The 12,174-nt window shown below is 41.1% G+C and overlaps 1 protein-coding gene across 1 annotated transcript; it reads left to right on the top strand.

Moving 5' to 3' along the window:
- Positions 1 to 1,845: 1,845 nt before the first annotated feature.
- Positions 1,846 to 9,764, top strand: LOC138952697 (uncharacterized). The gene is made up of 3 exons (XM_070324394.1): positions 1,846 to 2,163; positions 9,062 to 9,225; positions 9,749 to 9,764. The coding sequence occupies exons 1-3, from the start codon at positions 1,846 to 1,848 to the stop codon at positions 9,762 to 9,764; spliced, it is 498 nt and encodes a 165-aa protein (XP_070180495.1).
- The last annotated feature ends 2,410 nt before the right edge of the window (positions 9,765 to 12,174 follow it).

The following is a 12,174-nucleotide window of genomic DNA, read 5'->3' as shown; positions in this document are numbered from 1 at the left end:
TTAATTTACTTTCTGCTCCACAAATTAGGTATGTAAACAATTGCAAATGTAACACAAGTGAAACGCCTTTCGATTTGAATAAGTTTTAGTGTTTATCTTTTCTTCTTTTTTTCTGACTAAGGCGTTGCAGTTTAAGTGCACAACAGCAGGTCTAAATATACAGCATCGGGGTTTTCCATTTTCGGTTTCGTTGAACTGGATACGAAGTGGGGTTTCTCCTCACATGGTTTTTGTTCATGCATTGTGCAGAAGGCTACTGACGATAGGGGGTTTTGTGGTGAAAATAGACACACATCACAGCTTCAACACGACACATATATATTACAAAATGAACGTTATGAGGCTGTTGCTCAGGACAGAACAAGCCTATGTACGTATGATCGATTTCTCCTAGTGAAGCGCCTTAGTTTGATCTTCGGTTTGATAACTGTCATGGTTAATTTCAGCTGATCGCTCAAATTTCAGCTTGATCCAGAAAATAACCACTACTGCATAATTATTTATTTTGTTTAAAACTAAATAACCATCGCCGATAACTTATTTTCATTGTCGGCTTATACTCTCGGGCTCTCCAGCTTCACGACGAAATCACAACACGTGTTTACTTGTGAGTTAACTCTACATTGTGTACACTACCTTTGGTTGGGTGATTGATTGATTGATTGATTGATTAATTGATTGATTGATTGACTGATTGATTGATAAATTGATTAGCCAATCAATATATTAGCCTTTTTCATTTTATTGATTCATGTATTCACGAATGTATTCATAACTCAAAAAAGTTTCCCAGCTCGTACGAGAGGGTAACGACACCTAGGTAGAATCAACAGGTTTTAAATTAGGTCGACGCATAAATACGTACGCAATCAGGTGAGAATAACGTCTCTTTAATATTGCCCCTTTGTGTTTGTCATTTTCTATTTGTATTGCCAGCTAAGAAGAAGTCGTAAGAATGATCTAATTTCGGTTTGAGAGCCCCACGTCAGCATTTCATAAGAATGTAGTGAGCACCTCAGAGTCACCTCCGTACCCAATTCTCACGTGATGCAATTTGCCCAAATTCTATTTCGGCGAATAACTCAGCATGCTCCCTATATATGCCTACTATAGGCTGAGTCTGTTTGATTCAGGTGTCATTTGCACACGTGTGGGTTAAGAACTGCGGCTGGTTTATTGTTTCGGTGTACAGATAACGATTTCCGTGAAAATCGTTTGGGGTGAATGCAGGTTTGCTACTTGTGAGATAATTAATTAACCGCCTCGTTTTCACTGCTGCATACAAGTACATATTGAGCTGAGACAAAATTATACCTTAGTTTTCGACAGGAATATTCAGGTTCTCTTGCAGGTAACCAGTGTTTATAACATGTATAAGCTTAGTGTGAAAAAATAGTCACATGATTGCTGGAGTCACATTGTTTAATGAACTTTTCCGGATTGATGTCTGCATTACCACTGTGTGCGTTTAGAAGGCAACAGCTGTCATTCTTTTAAACTTTTTTTGTTTTATCTATTTTATTTTGAATCTGTGCTTTGCTTAACTTTGTTTCTTGACAAAACATTATTCAGACTTCTGCACCAATATATACCAAGATGCCGCGAGTGTTCTTGTTCATCTGTTCCCTGACTTCCGTGCTTGTGAGTGGGACTCCTAATTACTGCTTCGAAAACAAATGTAGGTGTGATGGAAACAAAGCAGATTGCAGATACAATGACGACAAACTCAAGTTCATCCCAAAATTTCCTCCAGAAATTACTTCCGTCGACTTTTCTTTCAACGAGGTGGGAGGAATATACAGTGCAAATTTCTTTAGCAACGTGACACACATAACGTCTCTTCAGATGGTATCGACTGGACTGACCTACATCGTTCCTGGAGCTTTTGACGACATGAAGAACCTTCAGATCCTGGACCTGAGCTTTAACGCATTCTCACGCTTGTCCAACGAAACGTTCAGCGCAGAGACGCGAAGAAGACTGGTGCAGTTTGACATCAGTCAGAACAGGTTTGACTGTGATCGCGACCAACTGTGGTTAGCAGAGTGGCAGGTTTCCAGCCCTTCTGTGTTTGAAAACAACATTGACCAGAATTACTCCTGTTACGATTTTGCCATTCATCAACACAGAGACTTGCTGAATTTTACCTGTGAGAACTTTCAGGTATGCAAAACGTGCAAACCAAACTCTTTCCTTTACATAATTCTGGCGGCGATCTTGATCGTCGCCATTATTTTTGTGCTCGCTGGTTTAACCTTCAGACGGCTTTTCTCACGACAGAAGGAAGCAAAGTATTCACAACTACAGTTTGTTGACACTGAATCTTCAAGCCCATCTACCAAGTATTAAGAAGCTGTCAACATGCAGTACTTCACAATACAAAGTATAGAAGGTTGTGCTCGTTACCACAGCATTTTCACATACTCATAAAAAGGAGATGGGGCAAAAGAATCCCGTCTTCCAGTTTTGACTTTTTTGTGACAAAAGTGCATCATCCGCGCCCATACAAACACGTTAATTATGTATGTATGCGTTTCTTCAGCATTGTACAATTAGACATGATGTGCATTTTGCTTAGCTATGCCACGCGTTAACTGAGAGCAAACGAACTGACAAAGACAGAACTCGGAGTGCCATGTATATCGAAATGGAAACGAACTAAAAACTGTGTTGTTGATTGTATGTGTGATTGCCGGAAAAACGAAAGCAACATAATATTGTGTGACTAATTGAAAATCAAATTAATGACGCTAAGCTTTAATCGATTGTGTGATTATGTTTGGTTGATTGGCAGTTGTCCTATGCCCATTTTCCTTTCTTACGGCTGTTTCGCGGTGTACTTACACTGAATTTGTTTCTCATTTTCGTGTTCAATGTATGTACACACAACATGATTTATAAATCGTTTTCTCCAACGAAAACAAAAGAATAAAGAAAAAGCTAAGAAAATCATTCTGTCGGTGTTTTGCTAGAATTTTGTAGATATGTCCTACAGTTGATCTTGTCTGTCAATCTGTTTCTCTGTCTTTCCGAGTGTGTGTGTGTGTGTGTGTGTGTGTGTGTGTGTGTGTGTGTGTGTGTGTGTGTGTGTGTGTGTGAGTGTGTGTGTGTGTGTGTGTGTGTGTGTGAGTGTGTGTGTGTGTGTATCTGTGTGTGTGTGTGTGTGTGTGTGTATCTGTGTGTGTGTGTGTGTATATGTGTGTGTGTGTGTATGTGTGTCTGTGGATGTGTGTGTGTGTGTGTGTGTGTGTGTGTGTGTGTGTGTGTGAGTGTCTCTGGCTGTTCGTCTGGGTGTCTGTCTGTCCATAAGTGTATCTTTTTCTCTGTCCGTCTGACTCTATGTCTCACTGTCTGTCTGTGTGTTGCAACAAAACAATGACGGAAACACACTGATGTACAAATTAAGACGGCTCAGCTTCACGCAGAGCGCCGAATATGAAGGATAATCTTTATCATGATGTATAAACGAGACTGATGAAGAGAACTTGAGAGGCCGCGGATTAACGTGACACTGATGAGGAACATAAAAAACGAAGAAAGGAGACAAACTGGCCCAACTGAACTGAAAACACACACACACACACACACACACACACACACGCCGAGTCACGCGGGACGCACACACACACATACACACACACACACACACACACACACACACACACACACATACGCACACACACACACACTCACGGACGCACACACACACACACACACACACACACACACACACACACACACACACACACACTCACGGACAGAAACACATAACTTTATTACTGCTGCGTTATTCGCAGTCAATCCAAGTAGACTACGATTCCTATTCAAATTCTCTTTCCACAGCCCCAACGCAAGGTAAACAATAGGAACTCTATCACTTTCTTCACCTTAAAACCGAAACCAGTTCAAAAACTGTGGTGCTATGAGCAACTACAGGTGACAGAAAAGAGTTACCAGTGTCCATCGAACAGTGGCTTGAAGTCACAGTTGAAATTCCCGGAGGTTAATTATATATAGTCACCGATCGCGTCATTTTGGGGAATGCTATTTACATTTATTTTCAATTCTGAAAAACTGTACAGGTGTCTGAAGCAAACAAACGGCCATTACTGTCAATTCATGAATGTGATCGTTTGGCGTGTAAGTGGACTACGTAGAGACAGCACATCCTGAGCCTAGCTATCTTTGACCAAGGTCTGCATTCGCGGCTTTTTCATGAGCTCCATCAGTTGCGCTGTGTATGTCTTTATACTGCCAACGGTCTCGATCGTTTGCATGTACAGGCCGATGCCTTCTGCAATACCTTGCAGAAAAGTGCAGAAAATATTTATATGCGTTTCTTGATAGTACAGTTGTCTTGAGAAATGTGCGTTATTTCAGGTGCTATGTAGGTTAAACCAGTCCTGATCATGCTGAGCTACTGATATGAGTAACGTTTTGGAAGAAATCTGGACTGTCAATCCTTTCCACATAACCTAATAAAATGTCCACTTTCTGGATATGATCTGGCAGCTCACAAACTGCGGCAGTACCTAAACATTCTATTCATCTCCGCTATGGTTACGCCTAGTGTGCATTGAGCGTATTTGGAACTTGATCAGCAGATGGGTTGCACTGACTTGCGTTATAGGGTAGTGTGAAATGCATAGAAGGCACAACAAATAGGCGCTAACCAGTAGAGGGAAGTTGAAAGGTATGATGCGAAATCATGCTGAATAGTAGATCCTGTTGGCCTTTTTCTCATGAAAAATAAAAATAAAAGGCACTATACTAACAGAGAACAAGGTAGAAGGTACAATGAGAAATTACTGCTGAATTGTAGCTGCTAGTGTTATTTTTCTTGTGAGAAAGAAAGATAAAAGGCATTCGGAAAAAGAGAAGTTAATAGGTACAATGCTAAGTCGAGCTGAAGTGTACAGCTCACATATTGGTGTTTAAATCTTACGAGAAAGAAATATAGGCAGCCACATGGTCCGTGAAAAAGTTTACAGACATTCAGAGACACCGGGAGACACCCTGTCATTTACACATGCAAAAACACGTGTGCGCGCGCGTGCTGAAAGCCAGGCAGAAACCCACAAACTGAACACACACATACACGCATAATCACATGTGCGCGGGCTCTCACTCCCTCTCATTCTGTCTCCATTTGAGACACACACACACACACACGCACACACACACACACACACACACACATAAACACACACACTCACACACATACACACCGGCACACACACACCGCACACACACACACACACACACACACACACACACACACACACACACACACACACACACACACACAAATACACTTCGTTTTTCATGAAAATAGACACACATCACAGCTTCTACACAACGCCGGCATATAGGCCCTACTGTTACAAAATAAGCGTTATGAGGCGGTTGCTCAGGACAGAACAAGCATATGTAGGTACTGGATTTCTCCTTCTAGTGAAGCGCCTTAGTTTGATCTTTGGTTTGATAACTGTCATGGTTAATTTCAACTGATTGCTCTTTGACAAATTTCAGCTTAATCTACATGTAGATAATAACTACTTACTACATATCTGTTTTGTTTGAAATAAAACGCTTAAAATTAATTTACCAACAGAATAGATGAATCTGGCAACAGAGAGGCTTACCTCATCAACAGATTTTCCACCACGAAAAAGGATTCTTTGAGCACGAAAAAAGATGATTTCAGCCACAGATAAGATGATTCAAGCGCGTAAAGAGATGAAACTAGCAACAAACTACTCACCAACAAATCGGATGATACTAGCAATGAAACGGATACTTCCTACAACATTAACTAAATATAATCTACTAAACTGATACATTCTGTTTGTTAGATTTTCTATTTTGTTGTTGAATTAGCCTTAGCATAACACGATAGAGAAAGACAGAAATTGTACACAGAGCTTTAGAAAGATCATTCTGATAGTGACAAATGTAATCGAAATAGCTTAACTTGTACATATTCTTGTTCACTCACACATAGGCCACACATAGTACATGTACAGTACTAAGATTAAAGGTTTAAAAGTTCATCAAATTAAACCTGGAAAGTCACTGACGGACAAGCGCTTCTTTTGCCAACTTTGGGCGCCCGCGTTTCCGCTTTTGGCCGATGGGTATCATCTTCGCTTGGGATAGAGATTTAGATACTTTAAGTCTGATTTCACATCCCAAAGAGAGCTTGCAAATGTTGCCCTTGAGAAATCCTGGGCAGTTGCACCTAAACTGGTCAGAGTCTGGGTCAATTGTGACCTTCCAGATGGCATTCTACACGCAGCAAAGTCATCGAAATCTGCCCATGAGGCAGATTGGTTCTTTTTTTCAACATCCCTAATGGCTGTAGCTAACTCCTTGTCTAAGGTTGAGGATGCGACGTAGATCAAGTTGCCTGCCTTCAGCGACTCCCTAGGCGATGAGGCCCACTGATAAGCCTCCCTCCACAATTTGAGATCACGCTTGGGGACATCCTGCACAGGGATTTTGGGCTCATCTCCATCTCTACCTGGGGCTCTCTCGGCAGACCAGTTCTTCACAATGTCTTGCTCAACAACAGCGAGGAATCTGGACAACTCCAATCTTTCACGAATGGTATTCTGTCTCTTGATTTGCATGTTGGTGGATTCCAGGGCATTGTTGGTTGAGGGGTGATCAATGGCATATCCCTCGTACCAGGTGATGTTCTAATCGAGCCATGAGCTCTCAAAATATTCGATGAAGGAAGCCACTCCTTCTTCCTCTGATGCCTTCCACTTCCCAAGGAACAGAGCTGCGGCTTGGAGGAACGAATCATCATCAGGACACGTTTGGAGAATGCATATGTCAACATTGACCATAATTCACCTAGTGTCAACACTGATCATAACTCACCCAGTGCAATTGTGTGATGAACGGCCATACATTGTACGCAGTTAGTGAAAACTACTCAAGAAAATCAACATTGACCATTCATCCATTCTTTGTAGCTATTTTGTTGTTGAAAACGTCTAATTTGTTGCTCAAAGTATCAACTGCTGAGCGTATTTTTTGTTGCTGAAGTGTATTAATTGTTGGTGAATCATCCATTCAGTTGCTGGTTTATTTTTATTGTTGCAGATTCAGCTTTTTTGCTGGTAATTAAAATTTCTGTTGCTGGAAGCATCTATTTATGTGGTGAAAGCGGCTAATTATGTGATTTGTCTGTCTAATTTGAGGGACCATTAAATACAAGCCGAAATAAAACAACCAGCGCCGATAACTCTTTTTTATTGTCTTGTAATCTCAGGCTCTCCGGTTTTACGACGAAATCACTTAATTTTATTTAGTTTAAGTAAATTCTACATTACTTTTGGTTGGTTGATTGATTGAAGGAGTGATTGAATTGATTGATTGATTGATTGATTGATTGATTGATTGATTGATTGATTGATTGATTGATTGATTGATTGATTGATTGAATGAATGAATGACTGAATGATTAGCCAATCACTGTATTAGCCTTTTCGATTTTATTGATTAATTCATCTACTAGTGAATTAATAAATCAAAACAGTTTCTCAGCTCATACGAGAGGGTAACGACACCTATATGGAATCAACAGGTTTTAAATTAGGTCGACGTATAAGTACGTACTCAATCAGGTGAGACAAACGACACTTTAATATGACCACTTTGTGTTTGTCATTGGCTCACGTAAGTGTAGCCTATGCGATGATAAACTTTGTCTGTCTGTGCGTGCGTGCGTGCGTGCGTGCGTGCGTATGTATGTATGTGTGTATGTCTGTGGTAGAAACTTTAACATTTCCGAGTCTATGGATTACGTCAGTCTCGGTCAAAAGTGTTCGACGTGTGTGATAGAAACTATTTGAAGACGTCACATTATGACGTAAGAGGGTTAGACGTCACGCAAAGGAATTACTGAAAGTCTCGGTCATTGTTATTGTGAGCGGGCCGAGACTTCTTGGCAGATCCAGGGTCTCGCTTTCTTTGCATAGTTTCACCTATGCTTACTGTGTGTGTGTGTGTGTGTGTGTGTGTGTGTGTGTGTGTGTGTGTGTGTGTGTGTGTGTGTGTGTGTGTGTGTGTGTGTGTGTGTGTGTGTGTGTGTGTGTGTGTGTGTGTATGTGTGACGGAGTGATTGAGTTTGTGTTACTGTTTGTCGATTTCTTACGTGAGCCTTGAAGGCTTCGCCTCTTGTTTTCTAATTGTATTGCCAGCTAAAAAGTAGTCGTAAGATTTCTCTAATTTCGGTTTGAGAGCACCACGTCAGCATTTCATCAGAATGTGATCAGCACCTCAGAGTCTCCCCAGTACCTACCACGTGTTGCAAACTGGCCAAAATCTATTTGGGTGGATAATTTAGTGTGCCCCATATATATATATATGCCTACCACAGCCTGGGTCTGTTTAATGCAGGTGTCATTTCCCCACGCGCCTGGTTTATGGTATAACGAACTTGGTGAAAATCGTTTTCGGTGAACGCAGGTTGGCTACTTCTGAGATAATCAACAGCCTCGTTTTCACTGCTACATTGTTTTTGAGCTGAGACGAAGTTATACTGTTGTTTTTACAGGAATATTTAGGTTCTCATGCGCTTCGCAGTAAAAGAAGTGTTTGTTATGAGCTTAGTGTGACAAATTGTCATTTGATGGCTGGAGTAACATTTCTGTTAAATGCACTGTGATTCTTAACTGATGTCTGTATGTCAACTGTGTGCGCTTAGAAAGCAGTGGCTATCATTTTTATTTTAAATAGGATGTGCTTTGCTTAACTTTATTTGTGGACTGAACATTGAGACTTCTGTACCTATGTCAAGATGCCCCGAGTGTTCTTGTTCATCTTTTCCTTGACTTTTGTGCTTGTGAGTGGGACTCCTAATTACTGCTTCGAAAACAAATGTAGGTGTGATGAAAACAAAGCAGATTGCAGATACAATGACGACAAACTCAAGTTCATCCCAAAATTTCCTCCAGAAATTACTTCCGTCGACTTTTCTTTCAACGAGGTGGGAGGAATATACAGTGCAAATTTCTTTAGCAACGTGACACACATAACGTCTCTTCAGATGGTATCGACTGGACTGACCTACATCGTTCCTGGAGCTTTTGACGACATGAAGAACCTTCAGATCCTGGACCTGAGCTTTAACGCATTCTCACGCTTGTCCAACGAAACGTTCAGCGCAGAGACGCGAAGAAGACTGGTGCAGTTTGACATCAGTCAGAACAGGTTTGACTGTGATCGCGACCAACTGTGGTTAGCAGAGTGGCAGGTTTCCAGCCCTTCTGTGTTTGAAAACAACATTGACCAGAATTACTCCTGTTACGATTTTGCCATTCATCAACACAGAGACTTGCTGAATTTTACCTGTGAGAACTTTCAGGTATGCAAAACGTGCAAAACAGCAATCTTGATCGTCATGATTATATTTTGTGCTCGCTGGCGTAACCTGTTTTTCTCAAGACAGAAGGAAGCTACAGTTTGTTGACACTGAATCTTCAAGCCAATCCACCACGTGTTAAGAAGCTGCCAACATGCAATAGGCCTACTTCACGATGCAAAGTAGAAATTTTTACTCGTTACCACAGCATTTTCACATACTCATTAAAAGGAGAAGGGGCAAAAGAATCCCGTCTTCCAGTTTTGACATTTTCGTGACAGAAGTGCATCCGCGCCAATATAAACACGTTAATTCTGTATGTATGCGTTTCTTCAGCATTGTACAATAAGACGTGATGTGCATTATGCTTAGCTATGCCACACAGTAAAGAGCAAACGAACAAAGACAAAACTCGAAGTGCCATGTATATCGAAATGGAAACGAACTAAAAACTGTGTTATTGATTGTATGTGTGATTGCCGAATGAACGAAAGCGACATAATATTGTGTGACTAATTGAAAATCACATTAATGACGTTAAGCAATAATTGATTGTGTGATCATGTTTGGTTGATTGGCAATTAAGGCCAGTTGTCCTATGCCCATTTTCTTTTCTTATGGCTTTTTGACGGTGTATCTTCTTGGAGTGTACTTACACTGTGGACTGGGTGGCCGAGTGGCCGAGTGGTAACGCACTTGCGCTCGGAAGCGAGAGGTTGCGAGTTCGACCCTGGGTCAGGGCGTTAGCAATTTTCTCCCCCCTTTCCTAACCTAGGTGGTGGGTTCAAGTGCTAGTCTTTCGGATGAGACGAAAAGCCGAGGTCCCTTCGTGTACACTACATTGGGGTGTGCACGTTAAAGATCCTACGATTGACAAAAGAGTCTTTCCTGGCAAAATTGTACAGGCATAGATAAAAATGTCCACCAAAATACCCGTGTGACTTGGAATAATAGGCCGTGAAAAGTAGGATATGCGCCGAAATGGCTGCGATCTGCTGGCCGATGTGAATGCGTGATGTATTGTGTAAAACAATTCCATCTCACACGGCATAAATAAATCCCTGCGCCTTGAATATGTGCGCGATATAAATTGCATAACAATTTTTTTTTTAAATCCCTGCGCTTAGAACTGTACCCACGGAATACGCGCGATATAAGCCTCATATTGATTGATTGATTGATTGATTGAATTTGTTTCTCATTATCGTGCTTCATGTATGTACACACAACATAATTTATAAATCGTTTTCTCCAACAACAAAAAAAGAATGAAGACAAGAAGAGCAAACGCTCGATCGAGTCACTTTCGCAGTTCTGAATATTATATGAGGCATCAGATGGACAGGAAGAAATTGCTATTCACAACACAATGAGTCACGTTCACATAAAATTTGAGCCCGGTCACTTTTATAGTTTCCGAGAAAAGCCCAACGTTAAGTTGTGTGTTGCCGAACAGAAAAGGCTAGTTATCTCCCTTGTTTTTCTGATAACGTTCGTAAAAGGCTACAGATGTAAATACTTTGATGTAAAGAATAATCCTACAAAGTTTCAATCACATCCGATGAACTTTGTCAAAGATATAAAATGTCTAATTTTTCCTTTGACGCTGACCTGTGACCTTGAAAAAGGTCAAAGGTCAACGAAACCATCGTTAAAGTGTAGAGGTCATTGGAGGTCACGACTAAACAAAATATGAGCCCGATCGCTTTGATAGTTTCCGAGATACTTTGTCAAAGATATAAAATGTCTAATTTTTCCTTTGACGCTGACCTGTGACCTTGAAAAAGGTCAAAGGTCAACGAAACCATCGTTAAAGTGTAGAGGTCATTGGAGGTCACGACTAAACAAAATATGAGCCCGATCGCTTTGATAGTTTCCGAGAAAAGTCCAACGTTAAGGTGGTGTCTACGGCCGGCCGGCCGGACAGACTAACACTGACCGATTACATAGAGTCACTTTTTCTCAAGTGACTCAAAAAAGGTTAAAACAAATCATTGTGTAGGTGTTTTGCTAGAATTTTCAATAATTATAGGACTAACGAATTCATTAATTGTCTTGCAGTTGGTGTTGTCCGTCAGTCTGTTTCTGTCTTTCCAAGTGTGTGTGTGTGTGTGTGTGTGTGTGTGTGTGTGTGTGTGTGTGTGTGTGTGTGTGTGTGTGTGTGTGTGTGTGTGTGTGTGTGTGTGTGTGTGTGTGTGTGTGTGTGTGACTCTGGCTGTTCGTCTGGCTGTCTGTCTGTCCGTCAGTCTGTCTTTTTCTCTGTCCGTCTGTCTCTATGTCTCTCTGTGTGTTGCAACTAAACAATGACGGAAACACACTGATGTGACATGCATACAAATTAAGACGGCTCACCTTCACGCAGAGCGCCGAATATGACGGATAATCTTTATCATGATGTATAAACGAGATGAAGAGATGTTGCGAGGCGGATTAACGTGACACTGATGAGGAACATGAAAAACAAAGGAAGGAGACAATCTGATCCAAATTGAATTACAAAAACTTTCAATTTGGTAAATAGTCCTACTTCAAAACGAAAACAAACAAACGTGTGTGTGTGTGTATGTGTGTGTGTGTGTGTGTATGTGCGTGTGTGTGTGTGTGTAGAAAGAGCCCACGTACGTGTGTATGTGTGAGCGTGTGTGTGTTTGTGGTTTTCTGTCTGGCTTTCAGCACGCGCGCGTACACGTGCTTTTGCGTGAGTAAATGACAGGGTGTCTCTGTATGTCTGTAAACTTCTCCCCGGTCCATGTGGCTGCCTATCTTTCTTTCTTGTAAGATTAAGCAACAATAGGAGC

The sequence above is a fragment of the Littorina saxatilis genome, linkage group LG17 (assembly GCF_037325665.1).
Source record: "Littorina saxatilis isolate snail1 linkage group LG17, US_GU_Lsax_2.0, whole genome shotgun sequence".
In the NCBI taxonomy this organism is placed as follows: Eukaryota; Metazoa; Mollusca; class Gastropoda; order Littorinimorpha; family Littorinidae; genus Littorina; species Littorina saxatilis.
The sequence above is the reverse complement of the archived record's forward strand: the minus strand, read 5'-3'. Positions and strand labels throughout refer to the sequence as shown.